The following is a 25,064-nucleotide window of genomic DNA, read 5'->3' as shown; positions in this document are numbered from 1 at the left end:
ACTGAGATAATGGCAGCCAGTTTGTAGGATTGATGAAACCACAGTGATGATAAATCAAACCATCATACCAGATATGTGAAACGGACTGATACCTGTCCGATGTGTTCATATCAGGGCACATCAACATTCGCACATGCCTTAAACAGTGCATAACCTCAAGCTTCATCAATCTGTGCTGCAGGCTAAAAGTTGTCATGAATAAAAGATGCGGTGGATGGACCCTGTGTCTCACTATCCACTCAATCAACATGTAGTTCACAGTCACAGCAGAGAGAGATACAGTAAATAAGACTAGTATTTCAGATGAGACTCCCCACATCTGCCATTAAAAGGCTCATAAATGCATACTTTAGTTACAATTTTTTTTTACCTAAATTTATTTGCAAAGTGGAATACAAATCACAAGTGACTGTTTTATTAAAACAGTGACACAACTATAAAATATTACTGTGACAAGCAGGGTGGGCGAGAGCCGGGCGAGAGCCGCGAGAGAGCCGCGAGAGAGCGGCGAGAGAGCGTCTCGAGGCCGGTCGCGTGATTGCAGATCACACCGGTCTCGAATCCTCTCATTGAGGAGCACGAAAGCCTAAAAGGAGGAGTGACAACAGTGAAGGACAAGAGAGGACTGGGCCTGGGGTCCGTTCTTTGTATCTCGCTTAATACATCTGAGATGATTTGACAGATCCCAGATCTTCTAATCGTGATTACTGATCTCTGGCTAATTTGGTTCTTCAAACTAGTTTTGTATCTGTGCAAAAAATATCTGGATTAAGTTGTCTGAGATTACTGCGCGTTCCTGTGTTCCCTGAAGAGGGCAGATGTATAGATACTCGAAACCACGATCAGCAATGCAGTGATTGGCTGGCGGCAAGACAGCAACTTAATGACATCATATAATTTTTAAAAAAGACACCTGCCAAAAAATAAATAAATAAATAACAATTCTGGACCTTATAAGGAAACAACCATAACAACATAAAAGTTATAATAGATAAATGAAATGTGCACTGTTTCTTTTAAACATGATTCCCAATTATTTATATTCACGATTTCATAGTATTTGTACAACCTTTACCTTTTTATTTCAATTTTGTAATTAGCTAATTTTTATTCAATTTGAAGTAGATGTGTTACGTGACAGTATTTAAGTTTCTTAAGGGTCAAGATCAAGATATCTGCATCTCTTGTGCCGCATCAAGACACTCCCATAATATCCGTCATCACTCAAATTAATGCACAGCTCAGAGTAACTGTACAACGTGTGTAAGACTCTAAAATTATTAAAGTAATTATTCCATCACAAATAAATCTCTCAATCAAGTGGTTGTGTCTATAGTATCATACACAACATTATAATATTATTTTCAAATACATTTTTATATTATTATTATTAGTAGTAGTATTTCAATTTATTATTGCCCCTGGTTCAGTACTGAACTCTTGTAATAAAGTAGCAGTGGCTTTGACAGATTTTAAGTATCACCTCAAGATGTAATCTAATCCTGTTTACATGAAATAAGCTGCTCCTGAGCAGGTTTGATCTTACGGACCTGTTATGACAGCAAGTCCAGGAAGAGTTTTGAAGAAACAAACAAGATCATGCCAAATTGTCAACAATCAAATCCAGCTAACCGAGTTAGCGACGTACGAAGAACAGACCCCAGGACATTACGTTATGTTTTGTTTATGTTTTATTATGTGTGTGCGGCAGCCATCTGTTTAGTTTGTGTTTATTTATTTATTTATTAAAGTATTTGAACGTTTGCCAGTTCCCGCCTCCTCCTTCCCATAACAACAAATTGTATTACAATTACATTTATTATTAACAATCAACTCTTTTGCATTATGCAGCATTTACATTATGTCAATAATTGTAATTGTACATTATGTCATGTAATGGTTTTCATTAAAATACTACTAAAAATAGGCCTAAATAACTTCTATTTTATAATGTAATGTGTAATTCATGTGATGGAAAGCATGTATTACTCTAGTCTTTAGTGTCACATGATCCATGAGAAATATTTGATTAATGTTCAAAAGAAAAGCATTTATTTGAAATAGAAACATTTTGTAACATTATACTCTACTGTTAATTTTGATCAATAGAAACCATCATTGCTGAATAAGAGTATTAATTTCCTTTAAAAAAAGAAAAAATACTAACCTCAAACTTTTGAACAAGCGTATTACTGCATCATTTCATTACAGTCAGCATTAATTGATGAGCTTTCTTTTTCATTTTACATTCTTCAAGAGCATATGGAGGTGAACTGATGTATTGATTCATTATTTTTCTGTCAAAAACAATAAAGCCACACATAGCTCCTCATTACACATTCAAAAAAACACACAACAACACTTTCAAATGCTTCAAAATGCAGGTCATCCAACCAGTTGGAACAATCTGTTTTACAAGTCAAGTCACCTTTATTTATATAGTGCTTTTTACAATCGAGATTGTTTCAAAGCAGCTTCACAGTGGTAACAGGAAAATAATGCAACAGAATTTGATTCGGCTGTACAGCCGCTCTGGAGAAAACAGTGATGTCATCCAGCTCTGTTCATATAGTGTCAATGTGGGCAGATCAGTAATATAGTTGAATATTTAGTGTCCCCAACTAAGCAAGCCAAAAGCCAAAGTCAACAGAGACAACGGTGGCAAGGAACCAAAACTCCATCAGGTGGCAGGATGGAGAAAAAAAACCTTGGGTGAAACCAGGCTCAGTCGTAATAATATTACATATATAATATTATATATTTCACCACTACCTGTGTGCAAAAGGGGTTTGAATTTCAATACATAACTAAATAAAGAACCTGAATTTATTCAGCTCAGAAGCTGTTTATTCAATTAGTGCATGCTTGGCTTCACAGCTAATCAAGGGGTCCGGGGCAAATGTTGCGTTTACACTAGTCTCATGAGTGTGGCATCCTGGGAAAGCACTTTGTTTGAATCCATTTAATTTTAAAGATATGCTAATTAGCAGTGTTTAATTGGAAACAGAGGGAGTGCCATTAGTGGAATCTGACTGGTGGGAATACAAATGTATTGGAAAACCAACAATCTTTCGTCTAAAATGCTGTTCAGAAAACAAAGTTCTGACTCCAAATTCTAACAGGATAACATTTGAAGTTAAGGCAGATAAGTGCACTCCTGTGACCGCACATTCTATATTAAGGTGCTATGTTGTTAGGAAATCGAAAGCAGCCAACAGTTAGGCTTATGAATTTTATTTCTTGATGTCTTAAGGTCAATTCACACCACACGTCTGTCGGAGTTTGCTGGATCAGTGCGTTACCCCTGTCGGCGTCTGTTGCCGATGGTCGGAGTTTGTTTTTACCCGACTGAACATGTTCAATTGCCGTTTGTTGGGTCGTGGAATGTCAATGTGGTATGATTTTCCAACAAAAGACAACAAACTCTGACGTAATCTGACCTGGACACAGACCGTTGCTATGACGATGAGGCAAGTCCCTTGCAAAGACTGCATGTAGATGCCTAGTAAATTATCCTTGCAGTGAAAATGGCATGTTTCTGGACAAATCAGTAGACAATTCCAGAGAAAGAGCAAGGAGATATTCGCGAGAGCACACTGGACAAAGACTGAGCGTGCACACATAAACTCTGAGCGAGAGCAGAGCCATATTTGAAAGCGTGCATCCAATCAGTTGTGCTAAAGTGAAAGAAATTCACCTGTGAGTGATTCATTACATGGATGCACTCCCGCGTTACAATAATGCACTCTTGACATTTAACACCATAGAATCAGTCTCAAATGAACTATAAAACGAGATGAAAGTCGTGTCTGAAGCTGCAATCTTATTTGTATTATTTAAAAGGAATGGAGAATATCTCTTGTTTTTCCGTGGGTGCTCGAGTCTGTCTGTGTTTGTTGGGACAATGTGAAAATTACATTTATTTTTCATAAAATTCTAAATCCAACGGTCAACCAACTTGTTTGTTGGTGTTTGTCTGTGCGGTGTGAATTGGCCTTTATACAATTGTGCCACATTAAATAAAAGCATTAAAAAAAAGTCTTAGTTCTTAGTTGATAGCTATAGATATGAAGCGGCAAACTAAGGTAAAATGCAAATCTTTGGTAAAAGCAAGTAATTGCAAGTCTCCATCATCAAACATTAACATTCCTGCAATATTATACAATTCAACGCTTCAGACCTTTGTGAATTTGAGTACATTGCAATTAGAGCTTGATGGTTGCAGTTTGATCTGAAGAAAACAGCCTGGTGTCAGGAATTCCATGCTCCTATATAGAGGTCTGTGCAACAGGTGAAGCCTCATATAGCAGTGACATATGTTTCTAAGGATGCATATGTTGGCCTGCAGTCTCCTTACTTCATCTGGCGTATCATTTCATCACAAGGACTTAGTGGTGCACGCATTTGTGAAATATGTTTCTAAGGATGCATGTGTTGGTCTGCAGTCTCCTTACTTCGTCTGGTGTATCATTTCATCACAAGGACTTAGACGATAGACGTTTATAAAAGCACAAAAATGTGTCTACTAGCTAAACAATATCCCATGCTATTTTTCTTTTTTGCCATTTACAGAGCCAAGTGCTGTCACAAAGACAGGCGTGATCTCCATTTTAGTTATATCTATTTTCTGCATACTATTTAAAAATACATCATTTGCACAGCATCATTAAAAAATATTTCCTGACTCGTTGAATCATCTACCACAAGTCATGTTCAGCAAACTGCAGAGTTGCATCAACACCCATCACTTTTGTTTTAAAAGATTCGCAACACAGAGAACAAGAGCACAGTATGGAAATGTATTATGCATTTTGATTTGTTCCAGAAAGATAGAGAGAGAGAGAAAATAGAAAGATGACTCAATCCAAACCAAACCAAACGTGTGGTCACCCTTCAAAATTCTCAATCTTTCTTACATCATAAACCTTGGAAAACATGCCACTGTGAAAAGGTCTAGACTGAAATACCACAGGTCTTAAAAATGCAAGCAAGAGATGAAGAGGTCTCGAGCAAATGTGGGGTGTTTATTTCTCTGTTGGCACCCAGAGCCCTTTCTTGCTCTTTAAAACACTGGTGAGTCAGATGCTTTTATTCTGGAGCCATCTTATATGCTCAACACCCAAGCAAAACTACTGCCTCAAAGCAGTACCAAAAGATTAGGGAAGGCATTTGTGTCATGATGTAAGTTTTCAAACTTAGTTCAAAATCAATACACATAACAGCATGAGCGTGTTATTTTTTATCACATCATTAACAAAGCTCTGAGGTCATGCCACCTCTCTGCTACAAGCCAGGATGGAATGAGATTACACAGACCATCATTATGGCTTTAATTGGATCATGGACAAAAGCTCAGTTACAGTGGCATTATTTTGATGTTTCGGTGCAAGAAAGGTCAATGAAACTCCATCCACTTGCATAAATACCACAACAAAACAATTCTATGCACACTTGACTACTATAGATTCTTTCATATTTTTTAAAGCTTATTGGCAGGGGTGGTAAAAGTACTCAAAAGTTATACTCGAGTAAAAGTATATATACCTCCTAAATAAAAAATGACTCCAGTGAAAGTAGAAAGTCCTCCATTCAAACATCACTTGAGTAAAAGTACAATAGTATCCAATTTAAAACGTACTCAAGTACCGAAAGTAAAAAGTAAATATTCAAATTAACTGTAAATATCAATAATTAAGCAGATCAATTGTTTTGGGAGTGATATGCAATGCTTTAATTGAACAAATGATAAGATTAGATACTGCAATTAAGAATTTGTTAGATTTGCAATCATAAGAGACAATGAAGCGCCATGACCCAGTATAGGGGTTGAACTTAAAATAGACATGCTCCATAACATTAGCTGCATCAAACAGAAGATGTGCAAGATACTATTAACTAATTTAAAATTAATTCAAAAGCCATAACCACAATGACATATTACTTAACATACAATTAGTTAATAGTCTTGTGCCTCAACAAGTAAAGTCATGACATAATGAAACCTTTGCCAATCGTTAACTAATGATTAATTTAAGCAGACAACTGGAAGTTGAAATGCATGGCTTTGACCCATTGTGATAATTATTATATTAACTAATTAATCTGTTATGTTATTAGGGAATTAATAAATTGTCATATTTAATTAATAGAAATTCATGTATTACTTAATCTATTAATCATATATAATGTTCATTAGTTGCTGATTCAGTGATCATTAATAAATTATTTATTTCTTCATGAGTTCACATTAACTCATGATCATCTGTGCATTAGTCAAGCATGAATTAATGCATATTAGTGCACCCCTTATTGTAAAGTGTTACCGATGTTTTCATAGTAAATAGTGTGCCGCGAAAGAAAAAAAATTAGGAAACACTGAGCTAGCATTAGTGTGGCAAACCTAGTCAGCTTTTCCAAGTCTAGCCCTGACTGGATCATCCATGACCGATTGACAGCATAAAGGGAGACCAGCTTACTAGCTTGATTCTCTCATGCACCCACGTTTTTTTGTTGGTTTGGAAAGCAAGTGTAATAAATACTTGGAGTGGGCATGGGGAAATGTATTGGAGTAAAAAGTAAACTTTGTCTTTAATATTGTAGTGGAGTAAGAGTAAAAGTAGATGCAAACAAAAAATACTCAAGTAAAGTACAGATCCCCAAAAAAAAACTTAAGTAAAGTAACAAAGTATTTTTACTTCATTACTTACCACCTCTGCTTATTGGAAGTATACACAATGACAAAATTGGATTTAGCATACACTGTAATGTAATATAACTTAATATATAAGAATGTAATAATCACATAATAGTATTAAAGTGATATTTTTTTTAATTAATATGAATTTATAATTATATATTTTATAAAACAAGTACACAAAAAAAAGTGACCACCAAACTTAGCGATTAAAATATATTATAATACAGATAATTCACCCATGAGTAAACATCTGTTATTATTTAGAGTTAGATACAAAAGGAGTCATCAGTTCATACTGACCAAGAGTAAATAATGTCAGATTTAATTCTTTTTGTATGAACTATTGCTTTAAGAGTGTGTATTGAACTTTAATTGGAGATTACGGCAACAAAAAGCTTCTGCTGTGGCACATATAAAAGTGCAACACCAGTGGTTTGTTCAAACCACCCACTCGCTAAAGCCCAACGAGAAGCTAAGCACAAAGTAAACAAGATGCTTTTAAGAAAATTAAAATCAGTGGATCATCATTAAGTGTTAATGTAGGCGTCGTTAAAAAGAAAGGAAAACTGTCACAAAGAGCAGAGGAAATGGGCTTTCTAGCGATGCAGAATGTCGCCAATAGCAGATTGGAAAAGCAATAACGTTTCAGTGCAGCCTGAGGGATGTTTCAACTCATCAGAATCACTACACAAAACAGAATAAATGCATATCAAGTCAGTTTATTCTAATGCGCTTAATTAGTCTTTTTGCATTCGGTATTGATTCATTTCCACCTACGAGCAATGCAACAACACAACCTCTCAGCTGGACAAAGAAAAGCTGGTGATTGGCTGAAAATTAATGACTAAAGGAGACACAGCTGTGTGCTTTGTTAGAGAATGTGACAAAATATACCTCAGTGTTTGTGAGTGTGCGTAGATGCCTTTTTATATAAAATCAACTAGCGTCATTCACTTTGCAAATAGTTCAACTGCATTTCACCTACCACAAAAGAAGAAAACAATATTCAAACGCTCTAGTCAATTTCCATGAGTCATATCATGACAAATTAATAACTTTGTCACTCTGCGAGGGTTTATTAGCAAAACAAAGATACGAGAAATCCTCTCAAATCCGAGCAATTTATCCGGGATTATAATTTCCATTTGGTCACAAACATAAATGATGTTTGAGACCCTTCGTTACACACTCCACAGATTGTTTGCGTGGACCGTATGACCTCTGAGGCCAATGGAAAGTTGTGCATAGCCAAGCCAACAGAGTGCTATCTCCTTTCAGAACAATTATTGCTAAGTGTGTGGGTTGAAGCTGAAACCCACATCTTACTGCTCAACCGTTCCCCCCAAAAACAAACTCAAACACTGAGACTTTTCTTTCATTTGCGTTGAGAAAGCCACTATTTTAACAGCAATTACAGCATGTCATATACACAGTACATTTGTTAACATTCAAGAATTTCTATAGTCATTTTTAAGATGATGACTACTTCAGAACAGCACTTAAAAGAAAGATATTTTTTCAAATAAAAACCAACAGTAAAGACTCCAAGTAAAGAAACATAGGCTGTGTTAGCAACTCTTTTTGCTGATAAAGCTGTAGATTTTGATGCATTTACTCGCTGTACATCATTTCTCATCACTTCCATCATTACTATTCTTCCACCCAGCAGTTTGAAACACCCATATTAGAAGCATCGCTGTGTAATGCACAGAGCAATTACAGGTGAAATGTTCCCTGAAGAGAGAGACAGCAGGCACTTTACGAGAGAACTATTCGCTGAGGATGAATATAAGCACTCTTGGTTTGAGTGTCGGTTGAAGCAGAGCAGAAATATACACTGCAGTTGCATGTTTACCGATTTAAATTATACCTATTGCTTGCACATTATACTTCTTAATATATATATATATATATATATATAAAAAAAAAAATTTTTTTTGTTTTTTTTTATGTTAACCACTTATTTTTAAGTCTACAGTTTATCTCACTTATAAACTTATTTTATATTTTTATATTTTTATTTTTATTTTTATATTTTTATTTTTATCTTATTTCCTATTTTTATCTTTTACTTGATTTATTTATAATTCTACTTATGTTAATACTTTTTATTCTAATTTTATTCTATTTCTATTTCAATTTCCCCGTGTTTCTTGTAACTGTTATTTGCACTGTCCATGGAGCGGACCTGTTTACATTTCACTGCCAGTTGTATATTGTGTATATAACTGTGTATGTGACAAATAAAACTCTTGAATCTAAAGTTCTAAGTGTGGACTGCACCAATAAGGATTAAATCCTTAAAAAGTTTTGTTTATCTAGGTTTGCTTTTAAAGTCCCCCTTTGGTGAAAATCAAGTATTTCATGTTGTTTGTATGTCTATGTGGTGTTTTTAATATGCTTTCAGACCATGTGCAAGTTCAAAAGTCAACACCGTTGGTATTTTCTCTTTAAAACCGCAGTGAACCAAAGACAGTCTCAAAATTGACATTTGAAATTGCTGGAGTTTCTGACGTCACAAACTACCTTGTAACCAATAACGTCAACATGTGATCATCAACGAGTGGATCTCTGAGCTGATGCGAGGTGGGGCTAATTTGCATATTCATAGAACCACGTATTAGGGCTGGATATTCACACAAATTTCACGATTCGATTTCCATTCACAAGCTTGCAATTCGATTAGATTATTGTGGATATATATCAGATACAGTACATGGAAAATATACAGGGAGTCAGTTGGTACTAGATTACTATAATACTGAAGGTTAAAATTAACTGATTTAATTACAAACCTAAATTACACTCAAGGATGTTTTTTTTGTATAATAACTTTACAATTACGTAATCATATTTCTACCCCAATTAGATTTTTGAAATATAAACATTTAAATGGTGGCTGTCATAAAAACAAACATGCATTAATATTGAAGAACATAAAAAAAATATAATGAATATGTAATGTGATGCATATATTTATCAAAATGCTCATCTCTACAGTTAATCTTTCTAGCTGACTATGAGTTTATGGACACTGAATATGGTTTTTCTGAGGTAAATGTGGTGTTACATGACATTGTTGACAAGTGTTTTTTTTATTGACATTTTTCCACGGTTGAAACACTGATTGATTACATGAGACATGGTACGGATTTTAGAAAGTTGTACAGTATCTTAACATACCTTCAGATGTTCATTCATGTTTATTTCACGCTGTAACTGGTATTAAAGCAGATGAGATGATCAGTTCATCTGAGCTGCGCGCTGCTGCTTCTCTTGAACCGAGGTGCTTCTGCGATTTGTCAAACCACATTAAACACCGCCAAAACTGTATTTATTTTTTACATTTCATAATAAAATGGACGTAATTTGAAATCTGAGACTGTTTCAAATCAAAAGTAACAAAGCACAAAGATTATTGCGATTTTTGTCTCTACAAAGTTCCGTTCATTCATCAAATGAAAACAGGATGACCAATCGATTTGAATCAATTGGGATTTAAGAATCGATATTGGTTCATAAAAATGAGAGTCGATTAAAATCGAGAAACTGAAATTTTTTACCCAGCTTTACCACGTATACTAAATGAGGCAAGGGTCTAGAGTTATATTCAAGCTATTTTAAGGCATAAAGACAATTTTAAAAACTGTTTAAATATGTCATTTTGGTGATCAAAGAGGGGTTTTAAGGGATAAAATTATTGACTACAGGGACTACAGGACTTTAATTAAATCCGTGTTGCACCACTTATTTTTGAACATGGCTAAACAAATAAGTGATTCAAACTTGTCATTAAACCTTCACATGCGATTCATTTTAATTTCTAATTCCAAAAATGGCAGTAATGTTACTCGTTCACTTCATTTTTCAATTACTTTAAAAACAGCCTTTGCAATAAAGTAGTAAAGGGATTTAAAAAAAACATAAAAAAATAACCTATACTATTGTAACAGTTATTGAGATCAAAGGCATAAAAGGCTGGCTCTTTAAAACATAGGTTCTTCATTGGCATCTGTCATTCCGTGAACATCCATGGAATCTTTCCATTCCATAAAAGGTTCTTTATTGTGAAAAAAGGTTCCTTACATTTTAAAAATGGTTATTTTAAGAACTGTTCACAAAAAGGATTTTTAGTGAAACTGGCAATTAAATTAAAACCACAATCAAAATGGTTTAAGTGCAAACCAGCAATAAATGTAACAGAAATCTTAGTCCTTGCACCCCGCCTAAAACACGTTTGCTATGTATAAACATGATGGTGACCAGCCAATGTCAACCTGGTCTCTTGTCTAAATCTAAATCAGTAATGACTCTCAGACAACACAGACTATTTCAAAGCCAGCTATTTTTACCATTCTTATAATAACAGAATATTAAAATGGTAAACCAGTCAAAATCATTTCTACCCTTCATTCAGACTGACTCTAATTGAATAAGGTCTAGGCAAAACTCCTGGCTGAAGGCCTATATATAGCGGTGATGTCTTCCTGTGTAACCGGAGAACGAGTGGCCTATTAACATCACAAAAATCTGAAGCCTGGCACATTCCATTGTCAGAAATAGCCAGAGGGGTAGAGATGGTCCTTCAGGCCAAGACGACGGTAGAGACATTGAAAGACAAGGAAATGGAATAAGGTGTAAGAAAGGCATAAATATAAATGAGAGAGAAAAAGGTGATACATAGAATGGGAATGGTTAAAATGACAAATAAGTAAAGTAAAACAATACAGACTCCAGAAAGATCGAAAGGAAATACATTGGAAGGATAACAGTGAGTAGGTGGTGAGGAAAAAAGACATTGTGAAGGAAAAGAAAAAGAAAAAGACATATGGCATTAGATGAGTGACAAGACAGGTGTAAACTTCACAAGTTGTCCTGAGGATTGACACATGCATCATGACTACAGACGTCACAGACACATACTCTATATCGGTGGATCTCAACAGGTTTTGCTTCAGGACCAATAAATGTTTATTCGACATTTTAGCATACAAAATGGTAACAAAAATGCACTAAAAATGAAATGTATTAATATGAACTGCTTAGTCAATCACATAAATTAGCATGGCAGCCATATTAGAAAAACAATTGAGATTTTATTATAAAATGCATAAATTAAAAATATTAAAAGATATTTATTTTGCTACATGCACGATTATATGATTATCCTTTATGCAACTATCAAAACAGATATTGAGAACAACCACTGCCTTAGATTTCAAAATGTACACACCCAGATTCCAGGGGTGTAACAATCATGCCACGATTCGATACATATTGTATTTTTGTATTGCGAATGCGATATATTATGACACAATATATTGTTATACCACTACCAGATTCTCAGCCATGCCAGTAAAAAGCTAGATTTTCTGGTAACACTGTAATTATGAACATTGTCTAACACACATAGCAAACAGATCATTTTTTACTTTGATCATAGCAAAAAGTTGTGTATATGCCTTAAACAGAATACATTTTCACAGACCCCCTGGAGGACGTTCAGGGACCTCCAGGGGTCCAGAGACCCTTGACTGAAAAGCCTGGCACTACACAAACCAAACTGGGTCCACTCAGATGCAACACACCCTAAAACAAAATCTCTAATGATCATATAATGATCAAGGCACCAATCATTAACATGGAATGCAATCAATATACACCGATTTTGCATTTTTAGAGCGTGCTGCAAATACAGCAAGGGTGAATGCTTGACCAGGCTAGATAAAACACAAACTATTTCTGTTGATGGAGTGCAAATGAGAAACCCAAATCAAATGAGAGTCATAAAAGACACCTGAATTGCTGACAGTTTGATGATCAATGTTATCAGCATTGTTGAAACCATAACACGGTCATAATATTTTGTGCTCTGATTTGGCCAGTTCTGTACTGTGAAGGATAACAAGGACAAAAAGCCAATCCATATAAACACCTGAAGCTGGACCATCACCTCTCATCACCTCAGTGATCTATAACCAACTAATGATTTCTGAGCAACTGAAATATACTACATAATTCCTTTTTAAGGCTTTTTTTTTTTTTTTTAATTACTCATTATATTTGAGTGTGAAGGAACAAAATGACCATTGTTTTATAGGAGATATTTAAAAAGAAAATGTTTTTGGGCTTAAGAATATTGTGATTATTTTATTGTGTCAATTACTTCACATTTCAGTTTTTTTTTTAAAGACTGTCAAGCTTTCACTATCCCTCCTTGAGATGAGGGTTTCAAGACCAATGTTTTAATATTGTCTATGTTTATATATATCAAAAAGCATAGAATTAACTTTTTTAGATATATCGCTCAGCCTTATTGTTCTTATATTCTGAGTTCTAATGTTTCCAGTTCCACACATTCCTTGTAAAGACATGACAATTAGATACATTTAAGATTGTGAAAGCCAACAACCTCTGCTACATTTCGGCCCAAAGGTAATTGCAAAAGAACACATGAAACCTCGTCTTTCCCATTTGAGTAAGGCGGTGAAGTGCTTACTTCAAACCTTCAGAGGAGAAGACAGAGCACCCTAGCATTGGGGCTGGAAATTTCACAGCTCTACATTAAGACGGGTGAGTAGTTCGTCTCAGCCCATCAGCTGCCCCCATCATTCCACTCTCGGCCACCAAACAGGTCCTTGAGGTTACTGCCACCATGAAACCCCGACCAAACAAAGTGACTGAAGAAGGAGGGGTGACTACTTCACTTTATTTTTCATAATTGGATTATCCACCATTTTGTGAGACACATCTGAGGGGTGTTACTCCTTTAGCAAATTATCACGTACCACGTTTTGGTGAGCGAGAATGTTTGCCTTCCACCTTTTTCTCTGAAGCCTAAACTCGATAATTAGCCACACAAGCTTGATAATAGGACACAATGTCCTTATGTTCCATTAATTTCTACAAGGCTGTAAGTAGTCTGAATAAGCCATTGACCTTTCAAAATGAAACATTAATGCTAAATGTACGTAGCTACGTTTGTAGTTACCTTCACCCAAATCCAAAACGGCTAGAACAGCACTGCTTCTGGCTTCTCCAAGATGATTGGTGGCGATGCAGGTATAGAGGCCGGCATCACTGGGTTTGCAGTCTCTGATCCACAGGCCTCCGTATTCCTGGTTGTCCATGTTGAGCAGGTCATCATTGTGGTACCAGTAGAGGGTAGGCTGTGGGTCTCCAGCCACGGCCACTTTCAGACGAATATCACAGCCGGTACCTACCGCAGCATTCCTCATCTTCCGGATGAACACTGGAGGAGTTGGGGTTGGGTAGACGGAAGCAGCGGGGTCTGGTACGAGCTGATCAGAACTAACTTTTGCCCGTTTGGATGGTATCCTGGGGCTAGGAGGCGCCTTTCCTCCTGCTTCTTCAGCAGCACCCTTCTTCAGGGTCATCTGGACCTCAGCCTTCCTCATGATGCAGTTGAGAGCTTCTTTACAGACTGCTGCACGTTATTGAACTGATTAAAACGTATCTCTAATGCACAATAAATTGTCCATAAATAAAATAGCTTTTCATAATTTGGTGTTTTGATATGGTAAACATATTCCAAACATTTCAAGCAGACATCGTCAAATGCAAGACTCCAGGTTTAAGTTATCGACACCAGTTAATGCAATACTTAAATATCTAATGACTTCATTAAAAAAAGTGGAAATCTCTACCTGCATTAACAGAAGACCTTCTGAAAGGCCATCAGGAACATGTCAACAAAAAGAGACTGTGTAGAAATTTCCCACAGGTTTTCTGCATTATAAATGTTTTGGAATATGTTTCTCACATCCTTGAGATATCCAATTAGAGAAACCGAAAACAAAAAGTTTAATCTTTGTCCAATTAGACGAATGGAGCTTGTGCATGTACTCCTGGCTGGCTGGTATTTTTAGAGCAAGTCCCAGAGGATCAGATTGCATTAGCAGCTCCCCCTGTTGCCTTTTGGAAGATTTGGCCTCAGCTTTTCACCCTCAGACTCAGGTCCCACAGTTCTTCGGCATCTAAGGGAAAAACTGACTGTTGGATCCTTTAGGTGATTACTCAATTGTAGGATTTCCAAGTCTGTGGTGGTTTCCAACTCTGTGCCTGCGGTGCCCAGACTTTCGTCCCCTTGCCCTCCAAGTTAAGCTGTCTCACTCATGATAGCCCCCTCCCTCCACTCGCATGTCCCCCCGGGGAGGTGACAGACAAGTCCCACTAAGTCATCAAGGAACAGCTGTACCCTGATAGGTCAAATTTTTTGGACAGCCCGGATGCTTTGGCCCTGCCCCTCATCTTCTTCTTTGGCACTCACAGCCAATCACAAGCTCCAGCAATTGTGACATGGGGGCCTAATGAGGGAGGGGTTCAGAATAAAGCTCTGATTCATGTGTCAAAGATAGCTGCTGAGTAAGAATCAACACCGTCACCAGCATCAGACTTGGTAGTGGGATTTTTTTTTCATCCCCTCAGAAAATTACATGATTCAACACTCAAGCCTCGTAAGAATTCCTATAATTTCTCAAACAATCAAACATCAATAGGTTTCGTTCAAAGGGTTAGCTCATCAGCAGTGGTAATAGTTAGCTAAAATGTATGTTTTTCTCATGAATGTAATGAACGTAGTGATACTTTGCACAGCCCTAAGAACATGAGAACCAAACAAAAGACCCTGAAAACAACAGCTGCAATACAACATAGACTGCCATCTGCTGGACAATTTGTATACATGCAGTTATAAAGCCATTTCATGGTTCTAATCTAAAATGTGAAGACATCCACATTCAATATTCAATAACCGTAGTGGTCGACTACGTCAATGTCCAAAGCTGGTAGCAACATCTAGAGAGCTATATAGTATGATGCTGATATTTTATATATGCAAAATATAAAACAGAGTGTTTGTTTAACACGAGACAACTTAAGTACATCTAATTTGCTATTATAAAATAGATAAAATATTCTATATTTATTTTATTTGCCATCACTATATAGTATAATGCTGATATTTTATATATGTATAATTTAAAACAGTGTTTGTTAAACACCAGAAATTGTGTGTCTTATTTGCTCTTATAAAATAGATAAAATAATCTTTATTTAACTTATTTGCATCACACATATATATATAATAGGTTTTCGATTCAAGAACGATTTTTGCCAATTCAGAACGATTCCATTCGAAACGATTCACATTAATATATAACCTGTGCCTGTCACTGTGAAGGAGAGCTATGAGGGCGCGGGTGACGCAGCACAACGTATTAATTCATGCATGTAGTAGATATAATCTAATGTTTATTTTAAAGCACTGAATCGCTGTTGAATCCCGATTAATTAGATTTTTTATATATTAATATATATATTAGAGAATAATTAATTAATTGGCTAATATATCAGTCTATCACCAATTATTTAAATGTGAACGGTCAACAAAAAGTTCATCATTCAATAAAATTATATTTTGTCCAATGTTACAATATAATAAATCAATTAGGGACATTTATACAGACTTGAATAAATTGTATAATCTGTTTAAATAATTAATTCCACAGCTTCATGAATGTTTTACCTCCCAGGAGTGTTCACAAACCGCCAACCCTCTTGTACATTCAACAGATGACTGAGGTTCATTTCTCCTTAAAGCTGCTTTGAAGGAATCTGTGTTGTGAAAAGCGCTATATAAATAAAGGTGACCTGACTTGACTTACTTTAAAATGAGATCATTAACAAGTAAAAGAATTTCAGAGGGTTGAATTTCATGCTAAACATGTGTTCCCTTCTCCTTGGAACCCCCCTTTGAAAGGAAAATCCTTTCTGCAGTTTGTCCTGCAGGACCCAGTTGTCATAGAAACAGCATCGCTCCCTAGACTGTTGAATTGAGAGCAAATGTGTGGATGTGCACAGGTCTCTGAGTGAGTGGGAGGGAACAGGGGAGGCAGATACAACACTTTACTATTCTAACACAATAGGGGAGATAGCAGATGTGCCAGCAGGACATTGTTTTAGGGGCTAAGATGATTGGAAAAGGCACGGATGAATGGCAGGCATGGAGACACTGGCTACGAGAATGATTGACGTTAATGGACAACGATGAATATAAGAGTTCCACTTACGTGTGGTCGAGCCTCACTTAAAGCTGGAAGCAGAGCGCTGTGATGCTGTGATGAGTGGAGCGTCTGGTGTGCGTGTAAAACATCGCCCCCTGCTGGTTACCCTGATCATTGGGGTGTTTCCTTGGTGATGATGTCACAAATCACTGAATCAAAGGCAAGGACAATTTTCTAGTTTTTAAAATGAATCACATTTCAGAGATGTGCTCCCATATCATTAATACACACACACACACACACACACACACACACACATATTTCCTATACAGATCTGTTTTTTGCTGTCATTTTGATGTACATTTAATGTGTAGATTAATGTGAAAAAAGTTAATTAAAGTAGCTTAACATAACGCAGCAACATAATAAATATGAAAAAATGAAGGGGTTTGAATAGTTTCACAAGCCACTGTATGTATATACAGTGAGGAAAATAAGTATTTGAACACCCTGCTATTTTGCAAGTTCTCCCACTTAGAAATCATGGAGGAGTCTGAAATTGTCATCGTAGGTGCATGTCCACTGTGAGAGACATAATCTAAAAAAACTATTTATTTGTATGATACAGCTGCAAATAAGTATTTGAACACCTGAGAAAATCAATGTTAATATTTGGTACAGTAGCCTTTGTTTGCAATTACAGAGGTCAAACGTTTCCTTAAGTTTTTCACCAGGTTTGCACACACTGCAGGAGGGATTTTGGCCCACTCCTCCACACAGATCTTCTCTAGATCAGTCAGGTTTCTGGCCTGTCGCTGAGAAACACGGAGTTTGAGCTCCCTCCAAAGATTCTCTATTGGGTTTAGGTCTGGAGACTGGCTAGGCCACGCCAGAACCTTGATATGCTTCTTACAGAGCCACTCCTTGGTTATCCTGGCTGTGTGCTTCGGGTCATTGTCATGTTGGAAGACCCAGCCTCGACCCATCTGCAATGCTCTAACTGAGGGAAGGAGGTTGTTCCCCCAAAATCTCGCAATACATGGCCCTGGTCATCCTCTCCTTAATATAGTACAGTCGCCCTGACCCATGTGCAGAAAAACACCCCCAAAGCATGATGCTACCACCCCCATGCTTCACAGTAGGGATGGTGTTCTTGGGATGGTACTCATCATTCTTCTTCCTCCAAACACGTTTAGTGGAATTATGACCAAAAAGTTCGATTTTGGTCTCATCTGACCACATGACTTTCTCCCATGACTCCTCTGGATCATCCAAATGGTCATTGGCAAACTTAAGACGGGTCTGGACATGTGCTGGTTTAAGCAGGGGAACCTTCCGTGCCATGCATGATTTCAAACCATGACGTCTTAGTGTATTACCAACAGTAACCTTGGAAACGGTGGTCCCAGCTCTTTTCAGGTCATTGACCAGCTCCTCCCGTGTAGTTCTGGGCTGATTTCTCACCTTTCTTAGGATCATTGAGACCCCACAAGGTGAGATCTTGCATGGAGCCCCAGTCCGAGGGAGATTGACAGTCATGTTTAGCTTCTTCCATTTTCTAATGATTGCTCCAACAGTGGACCTTTTTTCACCAAGCTGCTTGGCAATTTCCCCATAGCCCTTTCCAGCCTTGTGGAGGAGTACAATTTTGTCTCTAGTGTCTTTGGAAAGCTCTTTGGTCTTGGCCATGTTAGTAGTTGGATTCTTACTGATTGTATGGGGTGGACAGGTGTCTTTATGCAGCTAACGACCTCAAACAGGTGCATCTAATTTAGGATAATAAATGGAGTGGAGGTGGACATTGTAAGCCTAGTTCAGACTGCACGATTTTCAAAGTCATCAGATCACAGTTCTTTTCACACTGCATGACTATCTTGGGTAGCATTCAGTCACTGCTGTGTTCACACTGCACGATGGATCGGAGACAGGGGAGTTCACACTGCATGACTGTAAAAGAGAAAGAATCGCCGACAGCTCTGTCCCCGTCCGCAAATTGCGTTTCACAACAACATTATACTACTCTTTCACAAGCTAACACACGCAAGAAGTGAGAAGGAAACAACGCGAGATCACACGTGCGTCAGACCGGAGTTCTTGCGCAAGACTGGAATTGTTATCAAAAATATAGACTGCAGTTCAGAAACTTGCTATCCAAATTGTCTGTGCGCTGATTTGCAGCAAAAAGGAGAACCATAAAGATTATGGTGGAGGAAATGGTTGGGGAGACACAGGGAGCAAGGATTGTGTGTTCTGCAAAGAGAGTTTGAGGTAAATAAATAATTTTGCAGTGTGCTGCTGCTGCGGCTGGTCAAGCGAATGTTTGTGCTTTGTTTCTGCTTGATATAACTGTAAATATATCTATTAAAATAAGGATATTCTGGTCTATAACTCCTCCCTGAACCTCCCGCTGCCTTGTATCTTGCACTCTCATTGGCTGTCGGTCATCGCAGATGTATTTTTCAGTCAGAACTCATTTCACACAGCATGAGTTTGAATCGCCGACAGGTCCAGATATTTAGCATGCCAAATATCTTGCGGAAGTCGGCGACTCATCGGCGATTCTCTCGGATCACGTCTTTGATCATTCACACTACGTGGTTGTCACTCGCGTGCACGAGCACCGATTTGCCTATGATTTCAGGCATTTGTCGGCGATTTCCCAAAACCTGTCGGCGAGTCAAAATCTGGGCTAAAATCGGGCAGTGTGAACTTGGCATTAAAGGCAGACTAACAGGTCTTTGAGGGTCAGAATTCTAGCTGATAGACAGGTGTTCAAATACTTATTTGCAGCTGTATCATACAAAGATTTTTTTTTTAGATTATGTCTCTCACAGTGGACATGCACCTACGATAACAATTTCAGACCCCTCCATGATTTCTAAGTAGGAGAACTTGCAAAATAGCAGGGTGTTCAAATACTTATTTTCCTCACTGTATATATATATATATATATATATATATATATATATATATATATATAAATTTATTTATTTATTTTGGTGAAAAACTTAAATGTTGCCCAAAATGTTTCATTTGAAAATACTGTCAGCAATTGTATAGATAAATATCAAAACCAAATTCACTTAAAATATGATCAGCACAATATGATTTAGAGTGTATCAGGGCCGTGCAGAGAGTTCTTCAGAGGCAGGGGCTCAGATGTAAAAAAGGGGCAATATGTATATATATATATATATTAGGGGTGTAACGGTACACAAAACTGACGGTTCGGTACGTACCTCGGTTTTGAAGTCACGGTTTGCTACGGATTCGGTACAGCAGTTTTACAAAATTGCTTTTTATTAATTTTTATTCAACAGTGGTTTAATGAAAAAAAAAATTGTGTCTGTCCTTAAATTAATTCAGTTATAACTAAAAGTTTCTTAAAGATAATGCTGTAAACTATATAGGGAGCCCTTACACAACAGAGCCCAAACTATTAGCCTAAATTAATTTGCTATTTATTTTTAGATATAAAAATCAACACTCATAAGCTTCACATAAGGCAATTTTTGCATTAATATCTAAATCTAATTATTTATTTATTTTTTCTCCAACTCCTTGTTGAAATATAATCATTTAGTGGCTGTAATTTTCATGACAGGTTTATTTAAACATACATTAAATAAACAAGACATCACTAACATGCTAAGTGGAATATAATGAATATATATAGGCTAATATAACGAATATATAGGCTAATATAGTGCATGTAACGTTATTCAGTGAAAGAGTTAATCTCTCTAGTGAACTCACAGCTGTGGACACTTGAATGACTTCTGAGGTAAATGTGATTCCATGACATTGTTTGTTTACAAGCTGTTTGAAGTTGAACTGATACGCGTCTCTATCTGTCATGAGAACAGAAAATTACCGCTCCACTTCACATGCCCAATGGAATTTGAACTTGCTTTGCCAGATCACGATTGGTTGGTGTATATACATGACAAACGCGCATTGGTGAATTGTGTAATACTTTAAAATATATAATATATAGATTTGTAATTAAATCAACACATTAGCTCTGATTATGGATAAAAAAAAAATATTGGTTTACTTTTTTTCCCGCGAGGCCACACACTCTGTGAAAGGACCATATTTGGCTCGAGAGCCGCTTCCGAACAGTGGAAAATCAGCAATCAATCAAAACGCACGCAACCCATAGCAACGCGTTATGGCAACGCCTCAACAGAAATTGTCCGACTTTTGAGCCGTTCGTTACTATTGTATACATTGTCATCAATGTCATGTTATAATAATCACATTTATTTAGTTTTATTGACCACGATATTATCATTGATATTTGTCTGAGAGGGGCACTTTTGATTCATTTTGAAAAAGGGCAGGGGCTCGAGCACCCCCCCCCCCCCCCCCCAATCTCTAAATGGTTGGAATCTCTATAAAACGGTTTTTAAAAGCTAATCCCTCATTTTAACATTTTCAAATACATTTTTATTTTTTATGGGGAGTCCAAAAGTCTTGAAACAACCCAAAAATATATAAATGATTTCTAATTTAAAGCAATTATTAATAAAAAAAATAAACATTCTATCACCGTTTAATCACCTTCATGTAGTTCCAAACTTGTATGAATAAAAAAAAAAAGGAACACATTTTTTTTTTGAAAAGATCAATTTAAAGAAATATTCCCATAATCTACAGTTATTAATGTAATGATCTGAGAGTAGGTTTATTAGTTTTTTTTATTTATTACTTTAAATATTAAAACAATTAAGTAAAATTCCAGTAAAAACTTGTGACTCTAAATGAGATAAAACTGTTAAAATCAGTTAATTATCAAACTGGAGAAAAATAGTATTGGTGCATTTAATTCATACACTATTTTGTAACGTAAAATCAACATTCATTATCAAAGCCAACGATTTATTTAGTTTTTATGATAGGCTGAATAATCTGTTTACATATTTTGTGACTGCTTTCTTTTTAGGTCGCATTAGCCTTCTTGACTGTCAAGTATGCAAGTCACTGCATTCCTCATATCAGATGGTATGCACACAGTATCGCCAGCAAGGCCATATAGGACAGTGGGAGTTTATACCTTGAAAGTGTTTTCAAACAAAATAGCAAAATGTTGAGCATATGATGAATGTAAAATGCCCTTATGACTAGAGAAGCATCTTCTCTCATAAAGGCGCAAACACACTACAGTAACCAAAGCATACACCAATGTGTGTAGTTGTGTAAGGATTACTATGAGATGCATATCTAAACCCTGGCTTATAAAAAGCCATTCACAGGTTCTTCAGTAAGCATTTTAAAAACCACATGGATACAGGCAGACAGTTAACAGCTATATGGAGTCCTGAATAACGTCTATTGTACAATGTTAATGGTTAAAAGTGCTAGTCGGTGTTGGGAAAAGTTACTTTTAAAAGTAATGCATTACAATATTGTGTTACTCCCTAACTAACTAATAACATTATGGTTACTTTTTAAGAAAAGTAAAGCGTCACGTTATGTTTGCGTTACTTTTTCTGACCTGGGCTGGGATTGTTTTTTTGATAATAAAAATTTCTATTTTGGGGCAAATGTAAAGGCCCTTTTACACCAAAATTGAAATAATAAGGCTGAAGGAAATGCAAATTCACTCCTGTACAGTAGAGGGCGCAGCTCAAACAAACCTTTCAGCTATGCTGTGACTCTGGATTGCAGGAGAATAGGCTGCATCCGAAAACCTAGGTAGCTGACTTGTTGCCTCGCTGCCTTATCAGACAATGACTTGTAAGGCAGTGTTTGTGCATGAAGACGCCTCATGAAACTGATTTCGGACAGACTTCTAAGGCAGTGTAACAGTTTAATGATCTACAGCTAAATAGAGAGAGCTTTGGTGAGAACTAAACAAATATTTAATCACTACAGTAGTTATTTCTCGCTGGAAATGACATCAGAAGTGGGAAAAGTTGGTCAAAAACGTACATTTACACACAAACTGACCAACAAACACAACTGTCGGACGCCATCTTTTTTTTCTAGCTCAATTGTCACCGAATGGAACACACAGGATTGTGGGATATCAAAGGCAGCGAAGGATACATTTATAACGCTATAGACACTCATACATACATGCATACATACATACATATTTTACGAGTTTTGATTTCAATTTATTGTAGATAAGAACTTGACTGCATTTTAGTGATATATTGTTCGCTATAGGCTACTAAAATTCAGCGACGTTTTTTTTCTTTTCTTTAAACATACACTGACTATCGTAAGAAATCGCTCCAAACGATTCAGTGCGTGAGTGAGCTGTCCGAATCATCCAGACTGAACCGATTCAGACCGGTTTGCTAACCCTTGTTATGTCCATAGACCTATGCTTATGTCCGTTTCATTGAAAAGAACCGTTAAAATGATTCATTTGCGATGCGGCCATCGTAAGTTTTAATTATAAACAGCTGACAGAAAATACGGGACGCGACTAGGGTAACTTTTCTTTTAGGCTTTTCTTATCATATAGTGACAGAGAGTGAAGTAAATATAAACGGTGCCGAGACCCAAATTATTAGAAAGTCTTTTCACAGCTGTCACGATAGCGTCCAATCGAGACGCGAGTTCATCATCCGTCAACTTTAACCGACAGTCTCGCGCAGACCACAAATCTAACGGAAGCGTTTCTGGCGGAGGGCCTAAAACCTTCAAATGACACACCACAGATCATTTCTCCATCTCTGTAAGTTTCCCAAACCACAATACACGAGAGTGTGAGCTGTTTATCGTGCTGCATAGTGACCCACATATAGTGATCAATTACGGTTCAGTTCAACGCAGACGAAAATATTGCAAATTTATATCTCACAATTCGAATACAAACTCCCAGTTTTGTCTTGTTTCTTGCAATTGCTAGTTTATGTCTCACAATTTGGACTTTTTTCCATACGAAAATGCATTTGTAAGTCCTGAAAATGTAACTGTTATGTGTTTGAGTTCGGTTTGAATGTTTCAAGGTAACAAAACAATAAAAAAAGAATGACGTAAATTACCATTTAGGCCAGAATGCCTTTTCGAATGGCTACATATTATTTCTGCACTATTATTATTATTATTATTATTTACTGTAGGATACGTGTACACCATCACCATGCAAGTGCTTTGGATGCTTTGCCTTTGAGAGTGTTGATCCATCAATACTGACCTTTACAGTCAAGCCAAAAGGAAAATAGCTGTGTTGAATTTGACGTTGTTAACTTATTGACATCATATTCTGTCTTGGGTTGCTTTAGTTCATTGAACATATAACATTCATTTTCACATATCACATTCAAGCTCCAGACCCGAAACTTCAATATAGTCTGAATTTTCATTATGTATCAATATACCCATTTACTGATAATAAACAAAAGTTAAAAAATAAGCAGCTTTGTTGTAAGGGTGGGCCAATACGGAGTAAAAAAAAATCAATAATGAGTTCCTGTTTTTTATATTTATAACATAAATCATAACATGATATGATACGAGCTATCACACAAGCAAGGATCTTTCAACTTTTAGTTTGCACACTTTTTTTTATTTACACGGGTTAAGGGTGAAGAGGGATCTGTGGCATTAGGAGTTGTAGTTGTGGCATTACTCCTTCTCCTCATCCTCCATGTCCACCAGAATGAGTTCTGGAAGTGGCTCCAATGGGGAAGAAGTGACCGGCTGAGGCTTCCGGCTGGGAGGACGTTGCAGAGCAATGACTTCATCAGGTGCATGAGTGGGGCTCAGAGGAAGTCGTTTGGGAGGATGCACTTTGGATGAAGAGCGTCGGAAGAAAAACAGTACATCAGGTGCTGGAGTGGGGCGTGGAGGAACCGCCAATGGAAGCATCTGGGATGAAGAGCGTTGAGGGGAAACAACTTCATCTGGACGTGGAGGAACCGCCAACAGTTTAGGAGGATCCTCTTGAAGCGGAGAACATGCAAGGGATATCACATCCTCAGGTGCTGGAGCTGGTCTCTGAGCTTTTGTCACTGGCGGCAGGGGTTTGAAGTGTGCGGCTGCTAGAGTGAGGTGTCCAGAGACACTTGGAAGCATTGGTTCTCCCTCTATTGGCTTTAATATGGACGATCTGACCGTAGAATGTAGAGGCTTGACCTCCACAAGAAGTGGCTTTGGCTCGGTAATCTTCCGCTCCTTCCGTTTTCTCCCCTTCCTTTTCTTTTCTCCAGCTTCTCTAAGCTCACTTCCTCCCTCCATCCACTTTTCTAGACCGTGCATCTTCACCTCTCTTTCCTGCTTTCTTTCTCCAAGCTGGCACTTCTCAGGTACCTTGCAGCGTTTCTTCCTGCACTTCTTGTCAGGGGCAGTGAAGTCGAAGGCGAAGGCCTCGCACTCCTCTT

At 37.0% G+C, this 25,064-nt stretch overlaps 2 protein-coding genes across 2 annotated transcripts in view; one reads left to right on the top strand and one right to left on the bottom strand.

Annotated features, from left to right (window-relative positions):
* The window catches only part of spegb (striated muscle enriched protein kinase b), a 109,277-nt gene extending 94,487 nt beyond the window's left edge, over positions 1-14,790 (bottom strand). Inside the window, exons 1-2 of the mRNA XM_079822473.1 lie at positions 14,365-14,790; positions 13,689-14,144 (exon numbers count right to left, since the gene is read on the bottom strand). Coding sequence (XP_079678599.1) covers positions 13,689-14,115 — 427 coding nt within the window. The 5' untranslated portion in view covers positions 14,116-14,144; positions 14,365-14,790. The remainder of the gene's footprint in view (positions 1-13,688; positions 14,145-14,364) is intronic.
* Positions 1-25,064, top strand: part of tfpia (tissue factor pathway inhibitor a) — a 1,059,262-nt gene that overhangs the window by 712,206 nt on the left and 321,992 nt on the right. The gene's annotated exons all lie outside the window — the stretch shown is intronic.

This window comes from Gobio gobio, assembly GCF_949357685.1.
Source record: "Gobio gobio genome assembly, chromosome: 7".
Classification (NCBI taxonomy): domain Eukaryota; kingdom Metazoa; phylum Chordata; class Actinopteri; order Cypriniformes; family Gobionidae; genus Gobio; species Gobio gobio.
Note: the sequence above shows the minus strand (reverse complement) of the source record. Positions and strands in the feature narration are given on the sequence as shown.